The sequence below is a fragment of the Artemia franciscana genome, chromosome 1, assembly GCF_032884065.1.
Source record: "Artemia franciscana chromosome 1, ASM3288406v1, whole genome shotgun sequence".
In the NCBI taxonomy this organism is placed as follows: Eukaryota; Metazoa; Arthropoda; class Branchiopoda; order Anostraca; family Artemiidae; genus Artemia; species Artemia franciscana.
This window is the reverse complement of record NC_088863.1, coordinates 47,109,291-47,130,179: the sequence shown is the minus strand read 5'-3', so window position 1 is coordinate 47,130,179 and position 20,889 is coordinate 47,109,291. Positions and strand designations below refer to the sequence as shown.

The 20,889-nt window shown below is 36.3% G+C and overlaps 1 protein-coding gene across 4 annotated transcripts in view; it reads left to right on the top strand.

The window, feature by feature from the left end:
* LOC136030681 (uncharacterized) overlaps nt 1-20,889 on the top strand; it is a 152,292-nt gene that overhangs the window by 51,099 nt on the left and 80,304 nt on the right. For all 4 annotated transcript variants that reach the window (XM_065709762.1, XM_065709757.1, XM_065709751.1 and 1 more), the window contains exon 3: nt 11,834-11,891. In XM_065709762.1, coding sequence (XP_065565834.1) covers nt 11,834-11,891 — 58 coding nt within the window. The remainder of the gene's footprint in view (nt 1-11,833; nt 11,892-20,889) is intronic.

Below are 20,889 nucleotides of genomic sequence, written 5' to 3'. Positions count from 1 at the left end.
AATAAGGGCTCTGAATAGTATATAATCTGTAAATAATAGCCTACTAATTTATTTTTAACCCGCTAAGGGAACAAAAGCGGGGTATAATCAAAGGAGGCAAACAAAAAGGTAAAATAGCATAGAAAATAAGTAAAGACTTTTTTTTATGTCCAGGGGAAGGATCTTGGCTCTCAATTCGGTTCACGTTTTCTGTCTTTTTTCGGAAGTCGTCTTTCTTTGCGAAGTGGTTGGCGGCATTTGAAAAGCATAGTGTCTTACATCATCATCAAAATTTTACTTCAGATACATTAAAAAAGAAGGAAAAAATGCGGTTCATATTCAATGATCTTCTTCATCTTCGTTTTCGGATTTGACTTCTTGACCAGGGGGTGGGGTGGCTACGTAGAGGCTCTCGGAATTGTGGAGCTTGATCTGATTTTCTGTAGGGACATATTTGTAGCAAACTGTATCTTTTGTTGTTAGTCGCGATTTTGTGGACCAGCACGGCTTCAATACTTTCTTTCTTCAAAATATTCCGCTTTTTTGTCTTGACATCACTGATCCAAGAAAAAATTCTTTCTGAGTCTGCGTTTGAATGCTGTAGAGAGAGCACCCTTTCGGCGAGTTCTGCCAGATCTGGAAAAACTCTTTCGTCGGTAAAGTTTCTCATTTCGCGTATTTTTCTCTACATCAAGTCTGTAGTAATTTTGCTCATATCTATGTTTTCGGAGTCACTAAAAGCATATGGCAGCTTGCGCCACTGGGATTCAATATCTGTGATTTTGGTATGAGACTTGGAAATCGGTTCACTACGACACCTAGTGACGGAATACTGGTTCTTTCAGTTCCCAGGGTCATCTTGGAATTTACAAACTGAAGGACTTCAAAAAAGGATCGCCGTGTGGGAATCGCTCGAGTTTCTGTTTCGCTGCTGTAATGTAGAAGCCTAAACGCTGTGCCGAAAATTTTACTTTAGTTTGGTCGAAAAATTCCATAAACCATCTTTGGTGTTCGTTTTATTGATGTGACGTTATGAGTTGTTCTACATCGTCTTAGATTATGGTACAATTATGCTATCTTAAGGAGGATTATGCTTGGATGCTTTTGGTTCTTAATTATGCTACGTTCCGCATAATTATGCTACATCTGGCAACACTGCTCACTTCCTCTGAAGACTGTATGAGATTTTCTTTTTTCGTCAGTTGAAAGTTTAGTTGTTTTTTTCTACTCGTTTAACGCTACAGCAAATTTTAGCTATGAGTGGAAGATGATCAGACCCAGGAAACTTGATTATATTGAGAAAACTTTAATTCAAATCAATTGAACGAACAGATACATTGTCAATAATCGAAGCAGATTGACTTGTGATTCTCGTTGGAATATTGACAAGTGGATATGGATCACTTGCTATCATGAAATTGAAGAAATCGCCATTTTGACTTGATAGATACAATAAATTAAAATTAAAATCCCCCATTATTATATGACTAACACCATTCAGAACTTTATCAAAGAGTCCATTTAAATCCATTAGTAGATTCATCCAAGTGAGTGCAAGGAGGCTTATACACCATACTAATTAATTTTTTTTGGTGATTAAGCTCAATATCTACAAAAAAATTTCCACCTTACCTTCTCTCCGTATACTAAGATTGTCCCTTATACGATTCATAATCCCTTCCTTCACCAAAAGTGTATTACCACCTCGGCCTAGTGAAGCACGATTTTTGACATGTAGGTTGTACCCCGGAAATAAATAAAGCGAAAGAGAATGATTTGAACATAAAAACGTTTCAAACAGCCCTAGGATATCAAACTGAGAAGAAAACTCTCTAGTACCTGGAGTGTATCTAGGTAATTTGATGTCACATGGACATTCCAAGAACATAAATACAAACATTGGTCGTTCTCTACTGACGAAAACTCTTATGGCGCACGCAGATAAACACTATTTTTTGGGGGTTTTAACTGGATTATAGGGGAATCGTCATCGCGGGCGACTTCCCTAGATAAATAATCCTGCAGGCTAAATTTATCTACTTCAGACCCGACCATTTATTACCAGCAAAAAAGAAAAAATACACATAAAAGCAGAAAAAAATAAAAGGAAAAAACAAAACAAAAATTAACAATTGCAAAAAAACTAATCATAACATCTGAGACTAAATACTGCCGGTAATAGAACGGATTTTCTTGACTGCTGACCCTACACTAGGCTTTGCCCAAATCTGACCCTGATCTGACCGTGCATTACGCTGACCATACTTGGCTTTCGCTGTGTTCAAAATATCCCCGCAACGTTTTGTTAGAGACTCCGATACAAAAACACCAGTTCAACCAAGTCTAGATCTTGCTTAAACACTCTTCGGGCTACATCTTTGCTAGAAAATCTAACGACGATAGGAGCAACTTTAATTGACTATCAGTTCAGTAGTCTCTTCAGTGACCTTGGGCCATTGAACTTTTCGGTTACTTTCTTTGTTATATTTTCCTGCAGATCACTCGTAAATTGGGGTGATAATTGAAGAAACCAAGTTAGATCCTTATTTATCACTTGCTTTCAGGGCTAAGAAAGTCTTAGAATGAGTTTCGTAAATTTCAGGGTTATTATCAAGTTCCACAAATGCTTTTTTAATCCTCCAAATATCAAAAACTTCAGTCCCAATTTGCAAAACTTATTCGGTAATAGAACATGCTTCGCAACAGCACATTTAATTCAACGCAGTAACTAGCTCAGACATGAACAATGTAAAAAAAAATAATCCGACTAGTTTATATGTTGTAACCTTGAAAACTAGTTCAGAACTGCGAGCCAAGAACTTACGAGTTTAGGGTGCTAGAATAAGTTAAAAAATTAATGTTAAGAAGACTAAATCGCTAAGGCTAGGAATAAGTGAAGATAAAAAGGCTATATTGGGTAACGAAAAGACTGATCAGGTGGACAGCTTCACTTGCCTTGGTAGTATCAAACAGTTCGTGATAATAAACTGTAGTAAGGAGCGACCCGGCTCAATAGTAACCGAAACTCTAAAAATTTTGGTACCAATAGTTACATCAAAAGGATCGTAGTTTAATGCTAATTTTAAATAAATAAGTTTCATCAAGTTTAGTATTACCCATCAAGAGTTACGAGCCTGAGGAAATTTCCTTATTTCAGAAAATAGGATAAACACCCCTTTAAAGTCATAGAATCTTAACGAAAATTACACCATCAGATTCAGGGTATCAGGGGGTATCTACAGTAGAAGTTTCAAGCTCGTATCTACAAAAATGTGGAATTTTATAGTTTTACCACAAGACAGATCACGGATGCGTGTTTATTTTTTTTCCAGGGGTGAATGTATAGAACCAGTGGCCCTAGAATGTCGCGGGAGGGCTCATTCTAACGGAAATAAGAAGTTCTAGTGCCCTTTTTAAGTGGCCAAAAAAATTGGTGGGTATCTAGGCCCGCTCCCACGCTCATTTTTTCCCAAAGTCACCGGATCAAAATTCTGAGATAGCCATTTTATTCAGCATAGTGAACAAATCTAAAATCTTTGTCTTTGGGGACGACTTACTTCCCCACCGTTCCCGTGGGAGAGGCTGCAAGTTACAAACTTTGACCAGTGTTTACACATAGTAATGGTTATTGGGAAGTGAACAGACACTTTCAGAGGGATTTTTTTGGTCGGTCGGGGAGGGGTTGAGGGGAGGGGGCTATGCGGGGCGCACTTTCCATGGAGGAACCTGTGATGGGTGAAGAGAATTTCTATGAAGGAGGCGCAGGATTTTTAACATTTTTTAAATGAGCAATGAAAAATAAAAATGAAAAAGTTTCTTCAACTGAAAGTAAGGAGCAGCATTAAAACTTAAAACGAACAGAAATTATTACGCATCCTAATACCTCGCTCTTTATACCCCTCCTAATACCTCGCTCTTTACGTTACTGTTTAAAAAAGTGAAGTTGAGAGAAAGAGTCAAACTTCAGCGTAAGAGCGGGGCGTTAAGGAGGGAACAGCCCCTTTCGTGTACGGAGTAATTTCTGTTCGTTTTAAGTTTTAACGTCGCTCCTTAGTTTCAGTTAAAAAAAATGTTTTTTATATTTAATTATTAATAAAGACGGTGGGAGCAGTAAAGATGTTAAAAAGTAGCCAAGGCCCAAACTGTTTTTTCACAGTTAAAAAAAGTTTGGAAGTGTCGGAAGATAAGTCTGCAAACCAAGATTAGAATACGCGAAGCTACAGTGATAAAAGTGGTCAAATATGGTGTGATACAGTGATAACAGTGGTCAGAAAAATTGACTACGGATTTTGTGGGTTTCTGGCTTACTAACCGTATTTCAAAGAGTAGGCTATAGGAAAAATGCGGTTCTGTCCTGCTTTCTAGGGCCATAATGAGAAATAGATCGTTATGTCTTCGGTACGTTCTGTGGATGAGTGATGACAGATAGCCGAAGATTGTCTTTTTTGCTCAACCGTCAAGGGCTAAACGGAAAGTAGGTCATCAGCAGTTGGGGTGGGAGGATTTCATAAAGAAAGATTAAAAACTTAGGGTGTAAAGAGGGAGGCTTTGAATAGATTGGGATGGAGGAGGAGCGTGCGTAGCTGTGTTGGCCTCAGGTAGCTTGGCTCTGCGGTAAGTTGTTGTTGTTAGTGGTAGCAGTAGTAGTTGTAGGTAGTATTCAGACTGACCTCATATATTCGAGATTTTTATGGCACTTGGTATTAACCAAATGACAAATAGCGATCGCAATTTCTGTCGGTCTATCAATCTGTCCTGGTTTTGCTACTTTAGGCACTTTCAGGTAAGCTAGGACGATGAAATTTGGCAGGCGTATCAGGGATCGGACCAAATTAGATTAGAAATAGTCTTTTTCCTGATTTGACCATCTGTGGGGGGGGGAATGGGGGCCGGTTAATTCGGGAAAAATAGAAAAAATGAAGTATTTTTAACTTACGAACGGGTGATGGGATCATCACCCAGCTTTTAATTGTTTTAAAAAGTAGAATTGTGGCAAAAAGTCAAACTTTAGCGTAAAGAGCGAGGGATTGCGGAGGGGACAACCCATTTCATATACGGAGTAATTTCTGTTCGTTTTAAGTTTTAATGTCGCTCCTTACTTTCAGCTAAAAAAATTAGTTTTTTTTATTTAATTTCTGAACGTTTTGAATTAATGCATGTTTGGTTTTGGCTCTCCGCACATAAATTTTTAAAATGAAATTTGTATATTAATTCCTTTTTTGGCTAAATGGCTTTCTCTTAGTTTCAATCAGACGATTTTGAGAAATAAGGGGTGGAGAAGGAGGCCTAGTTGCCCTCCAATTTCTCTGTTACTTAAAAAGGCAACTAGAACTTTTAATTTTTAACGAACGTTTTTATTAGTAAAAAATATACGTAACTTAAGAATTAACTTACGTAACAAACTTTCATAACCTTATATTTTTATTATGTATACGAGGGGGTTTGTACCCTCGTTAATTCCTCGATCTTTACACTAAATCGTAAGTTTTGTCCCAATTCTTTAAGAATGACCCCTGAATCAGAAAGGCCGTAGAATAAATAGTTGTAATTACTAAAAATACTTTAGCATAAAGAGCAAGGTATTTATCTCCTCCTAAATAACTCGCTCTTTATGCTAAAGTATTTTTAGAACCCCTCATATGCGTAATAATCTCTGCTCGTTTTAAGTTTCAATGCTACTTCTTCCTTTCATTTGAAAAAACGTTTTCATGTTTATTTTTCGTTGTTTTCTTATAGTAATGCTAGGGAATCCTGCGCCCTTTTCATTGAATTTTTCTTCCCCCATGACATATTCCTCAAAGGAAAGATCCTCCCACAAAGCCTTCTCCCATCAACCCCACCCCCCAAACCAAAAAATCCCCCTGAAAACATCTGTACACTTCCCAATAATCATTACTATATGTAAACACTGGTCAAATTTTGTAACTTGCAGCCCCTCCCCCAGGGATTGTGGGGGAGTAAGTCATCCCCAAAGACATAGTTATTATGGTTTTCGACTATGGTGAACAAAATGGCTATCTCAAAATTTTGATCCGTTGACCTTGGGAAAAAAATGAGCGTGGGAGGGGGCCTAGATGCCCTCCAGTTTTTTTGGTCACTTAAAAAGGGCACTAGAACTTTTCATTTCCGTTAGAATGAGCCCTCTTGCGACATTCTAGGACCACTTGGTCGATGCGATGACCCCTGGGGAAAAAAAAACAAAACAAATAAACACGCACCCGTGATTTGTCTTCTGGCAAAAAATACAAAATTCCACATTTTTGTAGATAGGAGCTTGAAACTTCTACATTAGGGTTCTCTGATACGGTGAATCTGACGATGTCATTTTCGTTCAGATCCTACGACTTTTAGGGTGTGTCCCCCTATTTTCCTAAATAAGGCAAATTTTCTCAGGCTCGTAACTTTTGATGGGTAAGACTAAACTTGATGAAACTTATATATTTAAAATTAGCATGAAAATTCGATTCTTTTGTTGTATCTTTTAGCATCAAAATTCTGTTTTTTAGAGTTTTACGCTAAAGTTTTTTACTGTTTTAAAATGTAGAGTTAAGAGAAAGAGTCAAACTTTAGCGTAAAGAGCGGGGCGTTGAGAAGGAAAAGCCCCTTTCATATACGAAGTAATTTCTGTTCGTTTTAAGATTTAATGTCGCTCCTTACTTTCATTTAAAAAACTTGTTTTTTTTTATTTAATACCACCCCATATCCATATTTTTTTTGCCTTTCACACTTGAGTCTGACTATCAGCCTATTTCCTATTTGATTAACCTATTCTTTTGGATGAATATCCGCTGTTTGATTAACAACAGGCTATGATGAAAATGTATCTATATATGTGAGCTTATTAACGTACTCTTTTGGATGTTTTTTTTTTCTTTCGTAACTCTTAATATCCAAGTTACTTCTATCCTTCGCCCCAACAATTTCCTGGGCTTTTACTCATTTATCCTTGATGACCGGGTTGTTATTTAATCATGTTTTCAGACCTTTGTTAAATAGCTCACGGGCATGGTGACGGATGTCTACCTCTCTGAAAAATACCCCTCCCCCCGCCGCGGAAAGAAAGTGACCCCTCTCCGCAGATGGTTGGTTTCTTATATTTTTTGACTAATGAAAAAGGACTAGAACTCTCGATTTCTGATCTAATGAGCACCCTCTGTAGTTTCTGCGACCATGAGATGGAGGTTTGGATGAGGAAGGGACAGTCTGTCTCCTATACGGAATAAATTTTGCTCATTCGGGGGTTCAATGTTTCTCTTTAGTCTGATAATAAAAGCATAGACCTGACACATTGCCATTAATCATAACGGAGTAGATATCAATTTCACATTTTGATTAGTTTTAAATTTTCTTTTGTACCCCCTCTTTAAAAAAATACCCCTCCAAATAAAAATCTTGCCTCCAGCCTGGGGATTTTAAATCAATTTCTACCTACCCTCGTCTCTCCCTTAGAACCAATTCTTTATTTATCTGATGGCTTAATGAGAGCTGGGATAATATGGCATTTAAATGCACCCTTAAGGTATCTCTATCCCTCACTAACTACATAACAATCAGAGAACTCCATTTTAGAAGTTAAAGTGTCTTTTTAAGTTTTATAATTCGTCCATTGCTTACAGATAGTATTTGTTAATGGGAAACATTGGGACATTTTTTGCGGGAGAGTTTTCTACATGGGGAGAGGGATTGCTTGGGGGAATTTAGAGTGAGGAGAAAATTTTGGGGAATAATTTGCTTTCAGTAGGGATGTAGGCATGTAGTATGTAGGCATATAGGGATGTATTCAGTAGGCATGTAGGGGTAAAGGCCAAGAACTCATGGGTATATTGCTTATTATTGTAATATTTATCTTTCTTCTGGAACGGATAACCAAAATCAAAAGATACTAATTCCTGATTGTATTTCCAAGTGCTCAGCAGGAGATACATTTTTATAGATCTATATTCAATAAATATGCCTGCTAGTATATTTTAACATCTAAGTGATATTTAGAGGTTTACGCAGGATTTTTTTCTGGGGTGTGGGGGCGATAATAAAAAGTAAGTTTTATTTGATAATTGAATAAGAAGTGTTGAGAGATTTGGTAAAATTTAGGATTTCGGTGGAGGGGGTGTGCCTCGTGTCCCTCCGCCAGGGGTACGTCCCGGTCAGAGCTATTAAAGATGAAGAGTAATTTTAGAGTTTTAGATATTGCTTTACAAAAACTATATTAATCATAGTGGCGTTGATTGGAGGGGGACGGAAAAAGAAGATGATCTAGGAGATGGGCATTCCCCCCCCCCTAGATTTTGAAAATATTGTCTTGATATGTTAATTGAAAAATTATTTTTTAGTAATTTTTATAGGAAAAGTTTGAAAAAAGCAAAATTTCTCCTCCTAGATTTTGGAAAATGCTTTTTGTGCCCCCCTCCCGGCATAATTCCCGTGAATTGATGTCATGTATTCATCATTACTATTATAATTAACATCTATTATAATACAGACAACTAACTATATAATATAATGTAAAATATATTTACCTAATAACATTATAATATTAATTATATTAATGATTTTTGTTAATATCATTATGGAGCTTATATCTTTTTATTTTGAGGAGCTAAAACGGTAAAAAAACAAAACAAAAAAAAAACATTGCAATTCAGCAATTAGTTAGTGAAAGGTGTAAAGGCATAGTGAAATTGACTATGAAATACCGCATATCTGAAATTATCACATGCCTAATCATCGTGTCCTTAACGCAAGCTCCTTGAAATTTGCCCCGTAGCAATATATCGTGTAAAAACCAAATATAAAATTTGATGATGGTTGTTCTTTGCCCAAAGGTGACAGGAAACTATAAACAAAAAGAAGAGCATGAATGAAACTATTTTTCCTTGTTATCAGAATTGTTCTTTGTCTAAGAGTTTGTGAGCGGGTTGTTTAATGATGGTTAAAGTAGCCATCCTTGGCCCTGTCAGAAAACACCATCTATCTTTTATTACAAAGAAATGAATGATTTTTTCGAGAGTTCATTTGTTTGAAGAAGAAAGCACCGACAAAATTGGTGCCATCATATGCAGAGAGTTCTGTGGGATTTGTTTTGGCCGTGGGGCATTTACATATTAAACATGCATAGTTGACTATCCTTGTTTAGATAAATATGCTCACTTAATGAGTCATCATAAAAATTAGAGAGAGAAAGAGAAAAGGGAAAAAGAGGAGGAAAAGGGGAAGATAAACTAATAAGAAAATGCTATTACTTAACAAGAGAAAGCAAGAAATATAGGCTGAGAAAGAGAGAGCGTGAAAGAGCACAGATAAAACTATTTTTCTTATTATCAGAATTATTCTTTGTCTGTGAGCATGTTTTTGGGCTTGTTGTTCATTGATGGTAAAGTAGCCATGCTTAACAACATATCTCTCCTTTGCACCTTAACACCGTCTATCTTTTATTAAATACGTAAAAACAATAACAGTTTATTTATTTGCAAAGGAAAACATCGAAGAATTGGTGCTATCAGCAGAAGAGAGCCCTCTTAGACTAAGTGGCAGTGGATCATTTACATACAAAACACTAATAATTTACAATGCTTGTTTATATATATATATATATATATATATATATATATATATATATATATATATATATATATATATATATAAAAAGAGAAAGAGAGAGAGATAATTTTTTTGTGCTGAGCGAGCTATTTAGGGATGGTTAAAGCAGCCGTCCAAAGTCAAGAATAATTTTTTTTTTAAATCATTAGCAATATTACTAATCATAACTAGAAACAGAATAGGACCCAGAATGGTACCTTGAGATACACCACAAAAAACTGGCTCAGGTTCAGAGAAAGACTTCTTATATATTAAAATTTGGACCCTATTTATTAAAAAACTCTGAATGATTTTCACAACAACAGGATTCACTCTAAAACCAGTTAAAGGCTTAGAAATTAAAATATTATGATCAATCAGATCGAAACAATTTTTAAAATCAATTGTTATTAAGTTTAGCCATTTACCAGGCTCATCAACATGCTTAAAAATAAAATGTAAAAGACTGACTAGGTAATGGGATGTTGATGTATTCTTTCTGTTACCGTACTGATGAAGATCAAGGAGGGATTCAACTTCAGCTTTTAGCCAATTTGCTAAAAAGCTTTCGTACATTTTGCTGAACAAGGGGGTCAAAGTTATTGGTCTTACGCCGTCGAAATTAACCATTCGTTTATTTGTAGAAGAAAAGAGCCATGTGATTAGTCCCCTGGGACTTTCTGCTGCAGTTAATCATTTATTTGGCAACGTAAATGTTTGGCACTATTTACTTATATAAATACTCAACTAAATGAAACATAGCAAAATTTAAACAGAGAAAGAAAATAAGAAGAAGAGGAAAAATGAAAAAATAAAAACAAGAAAAAAAGGGTTCAAGCTTGAAAATGGAAATTGAAAGAGAGAGAGAGAGAGAGAGAGAGAGAGAGAGAGAGAGAGAGAGAGAGAGAGAGAGAGAGAGAGAGAGAGAGAGAGAGAGAGAGAGAGAGAGAGAGAGAGATGGATGGATGGTAAAGAGATATGATAAAAAGCAAAAAGAAAAAAAAATGAAGTACTGACGTGCAAAACTGATACATAATTATGAGGTTAAAAAGAGGATGCGCCTCTCCGTTTTTATTCCTCAAGAAAATATTTTTTTAATCGTTGCTTAAAAAAAGAAAATCAAACAGCCAAAATTAAGGCAGGAGAAGAAGTTCTTGTGAAGCTGACCCCCTCTTGCCCCTAGAATACTGACTTGTAGCGAACTTAAAGAACTTTCGTGCAATATGACTGAGATTTAATTCATGAATTTACTGCTCAGACTAGGGACCAAAACTTTTCCCTCCCATTAGCAGAAATAAAAACTCTGAAGAAATTATGAGCTTTCTTTAATATTCCAAAGAGTGCAGTTGAGCTTTGAAAATGAAGTTTTTGGGGGTAAACTGAAATATTAATTGCTTATGAATCTCTTGAAGTTTAACTACAGTGGCACAAGTATTTTCTTTGAATCAAGGTACCAAAATATATTTGTTTACCCCTAAAGAATCTAAGTTCCTTGAGACTAGAGGTGTAATTTGCTATGGAGGAGGGGGAACTACACCTCCCAGACCTTATCCGCCCCCTGACCCCAGTTTACCCTCCCTTCAGCTGAAATTTAGTTTTTTTCCAAAATCTTGTCAAAACTAAGATAAACCTGCATAATTCAAGCATCAATAGAAACATATCAGTCTTTTTCGTACAAATTTACCTTTATATTATTATAAAGTACTTTATAGTGCTTTTATGTTACCAAATGGCTTATTTTTTTAGTCTTTAGTGTCTGGACTCCAACTCCCCCCTCTAGGATTTTGACGAAATTACACCACTGCATGAGACTTATGGTTCGAATCTGAGACTCTTTGGTCAGGTTTCTGAAATCGATGATTCTGGAATCATTTTGTTTGGACTACTAGTTCAAAATAGAAACACTGTTGTGCTACGAGGGTGAGACTGGTGGACCACGTTCTTTTTATTCTATTTAAACTGTGCAAAAATAATTAACCGTCGAAACTGAGTAAAAAGATTTGATTATGTTTCGCTACTCTAATATCACATATTTTCTTACCTGGCCCTTTATTTTTTCTACTTGTTCCCATGAAAGTTCATAATGCTTGGAACACGTTCCTCATTTGATTAAAAAACTTAAAAGACTCTCTAACCATAACTAACTATTTATCTCCTTTGGTGATTTTAATGCTAATATTTTGCAACGGTTGATGTTAGGCACGCAACACATAAACTACCAGTACTTTGTTTATTGCTGTAAAAAAGGAAAATACCGTAATTATTGTTTTCTTTGTAGAGGTTTACTACATTCACAAGTGTTTCATTGAGTCTGTTTACGGGAGCCGTCCTTTTGCGTGAGTATAGTGTTAATTTATTCGCTTTCGCTTATTTCTAAGACAATCGATATGAGTAAATACTTACTTCCTTCTTTTTATATTTACTCTATATCACATTGTTCCAAATAGAATTTAACTTTCACTTCTTTTTATTTCAAATCGGTTTTATAAGTAGGCGGTAAAACCTGGTTATAGGTGACAGTCCAATCAACAGGATTGACAACTGCTCGACTGAAACTTGTTGATTAATCTGGAAAAGTACTATCAGAGAAAAATCGAACTAGCTTTTTCAACGTTTTGTGCTTCTCTGAATTCAAAATGCTGACTGGCAAAATTTTCTTGCTGAAACGTTTTATGTCACCTTTAAAGTTCATCTATCTATTAACAGAACGCTTCAAGAGTTTGGTATTATATAAAAAAAAACTTTTTTTTATTATTTGACACAATAAAGCTACAGGCTTGACTTCCTTTTAATTGTAATCATTATTTGGTTTCAGTCATTTTACACCAATTTCCGGGAACATGATTATTATTTTTTTTTTTTTTCTAACATAACAAATCGGCAACAATTGTCGTCCAAATAACGTGATTTTTTTTTCTTTGTTTTTACCCTGTGATAGCGAAACTGATGAATGTTTCCTTTTTTCATGTGTGTGTGTCGTACGTGTCACTAATTATTTGCAACTGGAACTTCAAAAATGTATGCCCCCTCCCAACAGTGACAAGGCCAAAGGGGCTCAATGCGTCTTCCCTTCTCTCTATTCTATGGGTGCATGAAGAAGTTTACCTTTTTCATGCTTGTGTAAATCACAAAAGAGTTGGAATGGGTGTCTCAAATCTGTTTTTGCCCCCCCCCCCCTTACCAGTAACAAATCCATAGGATTTTGAAGGTCTGTCCTTCCCTCCATTCCATGGCTTGAGAAAAGAAACGTAATTTTTAATTCTTTTGCAATAAAGAAAGAAGAAAATATAATAAATGGTCAAGATTTTCCCCAGACTTCCAAATTTTATTTCTATTTTGCATTTGGTTAGTGGTTTAAGAAGGAGGGGTCATGAGTCCCTTCCCTTTCTGAAAAGAATTTAGTTGTATATTTGTTTGTTATATACTCGTTACTATACAAATGCGTCTAAAACGATTAACAAAAGAGGGGGTTCAATGTATAGCTTCTCTTATCGTAAAAAAAAAAAATTCTCGTATCGTAGCAAATCATTCTTCTTATCGTAGCAAATCATTATTAGCAATTAAAATTGAATTTTGAAAACTATACGAAAGGTATTACGTTATCAAAACAAACTTGAAGGTTCAAATAATGAATCAGATTTAAATCCTTCCAGAAATTACCTGTTCGGTATTGTATTTTAAATGATAGACGAAAAGACGAAGTTTCTTCAAATAAGAAAGTCTATGGACACAAAAGATTATAAAAAATTTCGGCAGGGTTGAGCTCATTTTTGAAAGAGAGAAAATCAAGTACTAGATATGTTCGCATAATAAATGAAAACTTAAGGAAATTATTTCTTATTTTTAAAACAAACTGTTGACGGCTAAATTGGCTTGAGAATAGAGACAATTTCATTAAGTTTAATGTCGATTCCAGGAAAATCTCCAGATTTCAAATAGTCGTTCCATCACTGGCTGATGGGACACAATGACTGTGAATTAATTTAGCTCGTATCATCCTGGAGTTGCTTGGCCTCTTGCTACTTAAAATCATCTCCATAAGCCATGCTGAATCGTAATAAAGTGCTTGAACTTTTTTGTATGGATAAGCCGCACCCAGACCTATTTTGGTTCATCCTTGAGTTTGCGGTTGGGTAGTTACATGTTTTAGATCTGTTGTTAGGTCATTCTTTTGTACCTATTCTCTACAACTTTTGGAACTCTCTGTAAGGTTAAAGATCCCTGTCATTTAATTTAGGCTACGAAGGCTAAGAAGGCTTTTCGTAGAAGGCTACGAAAAGAGGTGTGGTTAACGAGACTTGAACAAAACTGAGGGCCTTTGAGGTATCAGAACCGTTTGTCTGTGCTTATGCTTAAAAATGATTACATTTTTAACATTTATTAATAAAAGAAAGATATGATGCGTTGTATTCCTCCCACTAATTTTCTGTTCTCTATATTGAGATCTGCAAATAAAAGATTGTTGACGCTCATATTGAAATTGCCTCTAGACTATTATGCTGAGAATTTGTTTTCCTTGAGGTTTTTGCATAGCCGTCATTGGACTCCCCGGGTTTAAATTTGCCAACTAGCGGAAAAAACTGTATTTGTTTACCCCCTAAAGAATCAAACTTCCGCTAGACTCGTTGTTCGAATTTGAGACTTTCTGGTCGGGTTGCTGAAACTTGGGATTCTGGCATCATTTTGTTTGGACTACATGTTCAAAAAAGAGACACTGATGCGTTGCAACGATGAAACAGGTGGGTCACGCGTGCTATTCTGTATAAACTGGACAACAATAAGTTGAAACAAAAATTATCTAAAATATATTTATTTAAAAGAAAATGGAAAAAAGTAAAATAAGAAAAGAATATAAAGATAGAAAAGAGCATAGCAATTTAAGAGAGTAAAGGAAAAATGAAAAAGCAGAAAGAATATAAATAAAAGATCAAAAACATCCTTAATAAAAGGATCAATACAAATAAAAGATTGAAAATATTTTCAGTATAAAGATCAATAAAAATATGAAAAGATGTTTTGTTTTGATCAGTAAAAATAAGAATGTCAAAACGAACGTTTTTTACGTTTAAGATTCTTCGTGTGATATTTTTTTTATTTGTCTTATACTGGCCATAGAGTTTTTTTTTTTTTTTTTTTTTTTTTTTTTACAATATTCCTTTCTTGGTCTTAATTTCCGGTAATCAAATGGCTTAGAAATACAGGCTACAATATGATAATTACAAATGGTTTGTATTTAGTTAGATACATTACTTGACTAAATGTTGAATACTATCTTCACTGAGGTAATAATAGGGCACAGCCAGGGTGGGTTACTGGGACCTCTTTGCTCCAGAAGTTTTCCTTGTTCAGTCGAGTGTTTTTCATAATTTAACTTAAGGCTTTGCAAAAGAAAAACAAACCTGAGACACGTAGGGGAGGGGACATGATAAGAGCCCTGTTATATGGTCCCACGGGAAAAGCGTGGACCTGTTTGTTTAAAGATACAAAAAGATTTCGGACATAACTGAGAACATCTCCGCTGAATTATTCTCAGCGATTTCATGAGACATGGTCCCTTTTGAAAAGCGAAGAGTTCTTGGTAAGTTTAAAGATACGTTGGTATTTTTTTATGTCAGGAATTTGAATCAAGCACACATTTGGTGATGAAAAAGGCAAGTGACTAAGTGAATTGAACATGACAAACCGCAATGAAACTAATACTGATATCAAACTGAGGATATCTGCAGTATCGCTCCACGGTCTTGTAGTATATCTTCCTGGGATCCCTGAGGAAACATGAGGAGGGTCCATTATAATGACTTCAATAGAAATTCCTCAAGAGTGCTTGAGCGTGTCCAAATGATAAATAGGAAGGCTTTTGAAACAAAAGTGAACGTAATTAAAAATGATTTTTCAGAAATTTTGTAAGACCTAAATCACTGTTGACACTGAATAAATCAAGGAGAAAAAATTTAACACAAAAATTCTGTTTGCAGAAAAATCTCTTAGATTCTGTCCTTGGAAAACTAAAAGTTGAAACTTCCAAATTTAGGTTTCAAACGGTAAATTGAAGAAAGTCAGGGAAATAAGGGCCTTATTTCTCTGAGGCTATACTATTTATGTGTACCGTTGCCTCATAAGAATCAGTATATAAAAGTCTTGGCATTAAATAAGCTAGTATTGTGCTTTGAACCACATGTATTCTATGAAATTGGAAGCGATAGCTAACAGAAGGAGAGTTTCCAAAGTTGTGTCGAGTGCCACTTCTTCTTAAAAAATACGGCAGTGATTTATTTCGGAAACCTCTACAATGTCTCATATACATTGTATAGCAGATATAGTCCAAGGAAAGCCATTATTCTGAGTAGATTATCATAGCTGAGCGTATTACTGACATACACGTCAAAGGGACATGGGTTCTTCCCATTTAAATTTTGGAAAAGTCCTTTTTTGTATCTGGAAAATGAAATTTGCCCCTTTTGATGGATTGACGCCCCTGATTGCTGATAGCCAATATAAAATTGTTGTGCAAAGGCTCGTCTTGTTTGTTTCTGGTCTACAAAGCTAAGAAAAAACTAGATCTACGTTGCATGAGCAACGTGAAGTGTTGCGGCAACCTTTGTCCGGCTTCGTCGAATAAAGTGTTGCGAGAGCAACACTGGTTTTGTTTCTTTGCTATCGGTTAAACGCTGAAGTTGTCTGCCTATTGAAGCTTTTAAAGTGTTATGTTCAAAGAAGAACGCGATCAGTAATCACATGATCAAAGGCTATTCCTCAGCGTTGAAAAAACAGCAATAACAAAAGAATATCGAAAGAAGGGACTAAATTGACTTTGCAGCCAGTTGAACTTTATCCTTTTCAATCGTAGACATCGTGACTTGGAACAATATCTTATATAATCTAGTTGGTATTATAAAGCTATCCGTAACTTTTCAGGATCAAAATACCATAGATGACACTCTATTAGATATTACGAAACTGCCTCGTTTTACGTTATCGTTTGTACCCGTTGCGTAATCACTTATAGGTTAACAATATATTAAATATATATAACAATATAATAATATAACAATATATAGGTTAACAATATATATTAAAATTATAGGTTACAGTGAGTATGGATAGGCTACACCAGCTAGCAAAAGCTACAAACCCCACTTCACTCAAGATGATTGTAGCCTAACAGACGATTATTACTTACAAGCAGGGCTTCCACTCTCGAATCTCAAAATTCGGGGAGAAGTTTAAAAAATTCGGGGAGTTTTCGGGGACAAGTCTTCAAGATTCGGGGAATTTTCGGGGGCAAGTTCAAAATGGAATTTTGTTACAAAATTTGGGAGCCAAGATTGGTTATAGCTTCGTTTTCAGGCTCGAGTAGGGCTGGATCCGCGTACTAAATCAAGTTTTTAACAGAGTAGGTTCTAGAGCTAGAGTACAGGATTGGAACCCATAGCTAAAAACGATTTTTGCTGGTATTGCAGACAAAACCTCAGAACTATTTTAAATAAATTAAAAAATAATAGGCTGAATGACACTCTGGAAATTTGTTGCTTTAGGTTCTATATTATCTTTGCTGCTTTATTCCCATAGCCCGAAAACGAGATTTTCTTGTCATTTATTTTCAGAAAGACGACGAAAATAAAGTAGCCTATAGAAAGGCAATAATCTCATACAAAGCAATAACATGTGCAATGATTTCTTGAAATTAACGAATATTCTTCGGCAAGCAAACATGAACTTACACCAGAAATTTAATTTTAAAAAATCACCTGAAAGCAAGGACCAGAATTAAAACTGAAAACGAATAGAAACGATTACATAGTAAGAGGACTGTCCCCTTCTAAACGCCCAACTATTTATGCTGAAGTATTTTAGTACTTAAGCTTCTCATTTTTCAATTGTTTTGGAAGTTGTTCTTACAGAATCGGGACTAAATCTGAACTTAAGCGTAAAGAAAAAGGGGGCGATCCCCTTCATATATATATATATTATTTTTTGTTCATTTTAATGTTGCTCCTTGGGCGTACTTTCAGACGGAAAAAATCTTTTATTTTATTTCAAACAGTTTTTTAAAAATGCCAGGAAATCCAGCTCCATCTCCACAGAAAAATTATTCCTCTCCCCGGAAAAATCGTCTAGAGCTCTAGACAATTCAATACCGTTAAAAATTTATCCCGGACAAATACCATAAAGGTCTCCACGCGTAAGATTCGGTTTACAAAGATAAACTTAAAATAAATAAAAAGAATTTTGTTTAGGAATCCTGGCCAATCCGTTTTTTCTCTGATTGGTTGAAAATATATACAGGTTCTATTTTCTTGACTGGTGTTTCAAAAGCCTTTTCGGTCCGGCAGTTCTACCTAGCTTCAAACACTTAGGCCTGCTTAAATCCTAGAGTAGAAATCAGCTTTTTCAATTTCTACTGCACCAAAAAGGCAGTATTTTGGGATGGGAAAGCCAAAAGAATTTTCGAATGATCTAACATGTATTTGCAACAAACCTTGTTTGTACTATACTGTGCAGGAAAAAATAAAGCCTTCGAGTTTCAATTATATTCAATTATACAAAAAAATATGTCATTGAATATTGCCACGAAGAGGCTCAATATCAGCTAAACTAAGCACATTACCTACAACCTAGGGAGCCACAGAGCCAGAAATAAGCGTAGCTGCTTCTTCAGCAGTTGCAGAAGCCTTAACATTTGACAGAAGCTTCGTCATTTCACGGTCAAGGACAAGAGAAGAGGAACTGAGATTGAGTCTCTTCATTCCCATTTTAGTCTTAGCCCCATTACACGCAACCGATATTGTCGCCGCACAGTTTCGTTTATCTGTTTTCAAATCTTTAAGGGTACTGAACAAGCGTTCTGCTGTAACGTTAGAAAATGGCAGTGCACACATGTAATTATTATTATTATTAATTTATTACCCGTCAAAAACGGAAAAGACGGAGTATATAAAAGAAAAAGAATTAAAAGCACACAAATTTAAATACACTTCCACTACAAATATTATAAAATAACACTAGTCCAGGGGTGGTTGGCTCTTAAAACATTGGTACTGAATTTGGAGATTCTTCTCTCTATGGCCAGGGAAGGGTTGGTGACCTTATATTTCCTGGAGATGTCATCATTGCTGTGCCACAAAGGGAGACGCAGGAGAAACTTATCACATCTGTAAAATACGATGCAAATGGCTTTCTTTTCTGTAGCTGTGAATATTTTCCAGAAGGGAACCAGAGCAAGCAGATGGGGGGTAGTAAAAGCATTGTATAGCCGGGCAAGGAGAGGACGGTTGAAACGATAGTCATTGGCAACAAGTAATCCGTAAGACGCTCGTAGACGGGAACAGAGGTGGTTTGTCAGTCCTGAGCGTGTGTCCTTCAATGTAGAAGAAATAGGAAGGCCAAGATACGTAAGGGACTCACAAGGCTTGATCAGAGTGTCGCCAATTTTAACGGAGAGGTTAATTGAAAGCTCATTTTTGAACCATTGAAAATAAGAAGTTCTGTTTTAGATTCGTTGAAGGAAAGTCCGATATGCTTGTATGCCGCTGCAAGTGAGTCGTAATTTTGTTGAAATAAAGATATCGAACGAGAAACATGAAGAATGTCATCAGCAAAGTTCAGCAGCGAAAGATTAATCCCACGAAAAAAGCACGACGGCTTTATTACTTGCTGTGCTTCGATAATAGCGTTATTAAACAGTGATGGAGAAGTTTGGCCACCTTGACGTACGCCTTTCTTGACACTTGACACATTTCTTTAGAAGGAAAAATGCCGGACGAAGAGGGGATCAGGATGACAGCCGAGAGCTTGTTGTATATACTGTAAACAGGGGAAGGGATGCAAGAGGAAACACCTCGCTGAAAAGCTTTGAGCAGGATATGGCCATGGATGCAAGAATCGAAGGCTCTACTAACATCAAGTGCTCCAAAGACGAGAAGATTACCATTTTTATCTGCATCAATAAGAAGATTTGCAAGAACGCTGTGAACGTGTTCCCGTCCTGAGTGGTTTTTGAACCCGAACTGGTCGTCTGGAGTAGTGCATCGAAGTGCAATTTCATCAAAAATAAGGGATTCAAATACCTTACAAAAAGTAGTTGAAACGGTGATCAGACGATATGAAGCGCACTGGTCAGCTGGTTTACCTTTTTTGAGAATAGGATGGACCAATCCAACACAAAAGCTGTCTGGAACGATGACAGCAACGAAAATCATTTGAAATAGCAGAGAAAGGTGCTCTAGGAGAAGTTTGCTGGCAAAGCTTAAATGAATACCAGATATACCATCGATGCCCTTAGATATTTTTTTTTAACTTATCAATTTTGGAACGCATTAAGGACGGAGTGACCAGGACACCAATATCCTTAACTGCAAACTGAAGCTCCTTGTCGAGGGCCTGGCAAAAGGTGTTATCTAGGTAGGAAATAGGGGCTGAAAATTGGTCTCTGAAGTAGTCGCACCAGTCTTTTTCTGGCATGCAGGGCGGGCCATTGGAAGATTTGTTCTTAGATCGAAGATGCCATAAAGCAGTAGGCAAATTATCGACAATCTCGCTGGTACGGGCAATTTCATTAGCCTTATGCTATGCGACGGGTTTGGAAAATTTACGTTTCGTGTAAATACAAACAGCGTTGACTACTCCGGAGCGCGGCTTCCCACAATCTGCCCATAATTGTAGCCAGAATTTTGATGAATCACATGCGGCCAGGAGATTAGGATTATTCCGCCAGTTACGCACTTCCGTGCCGTGGCGAATTTTGCGGACCGGAACTGCAGTTTTCTCAGCTGTATGGATAGCATGCCTTATCTCAGAACAGTATATGTTTAGTAGGATGTTTTTTTCTGAGTCTACTGTCATGTTCGGACAACAGAGAAGTGTGAAAGGAATTCGGATCTTCGACAGTATGTAGTCACATGAACTCTGGTAGGAATCGATGTTAGCAGCTTCCCAGTTGAGGCTGAACAACCATTTAGGTGGGAAATTTGTGAGTGAAGTTTGCGGCAAGGGCTTTATTTGAAAAGAATTACAAATCGGCATGTGGTCGGATATGGAGTAATCAAGAAGAACCGTAGTAGTAGAGGTAGGTTTAATCATAGAAGAACAATAGAAATAGTCCAGCTGAGACAAGAAGCCAGATTGATGCAGAGGCGCCATTTGGACCAAATCTTGGGTTGGGCATGAACTCCATCTTGCCCTTCCTCCTACGACTCACTTCGTGTCGCGTAATCATCTAGGAAATGGGTATTTGACATAACTCGAGAATTTTATTATGTATCTTACCTACTTTCAAAGTTTACAATGATTAATAGCAAATAGCATAATTACCCCAAGGGTCGTTAAGTAATTACG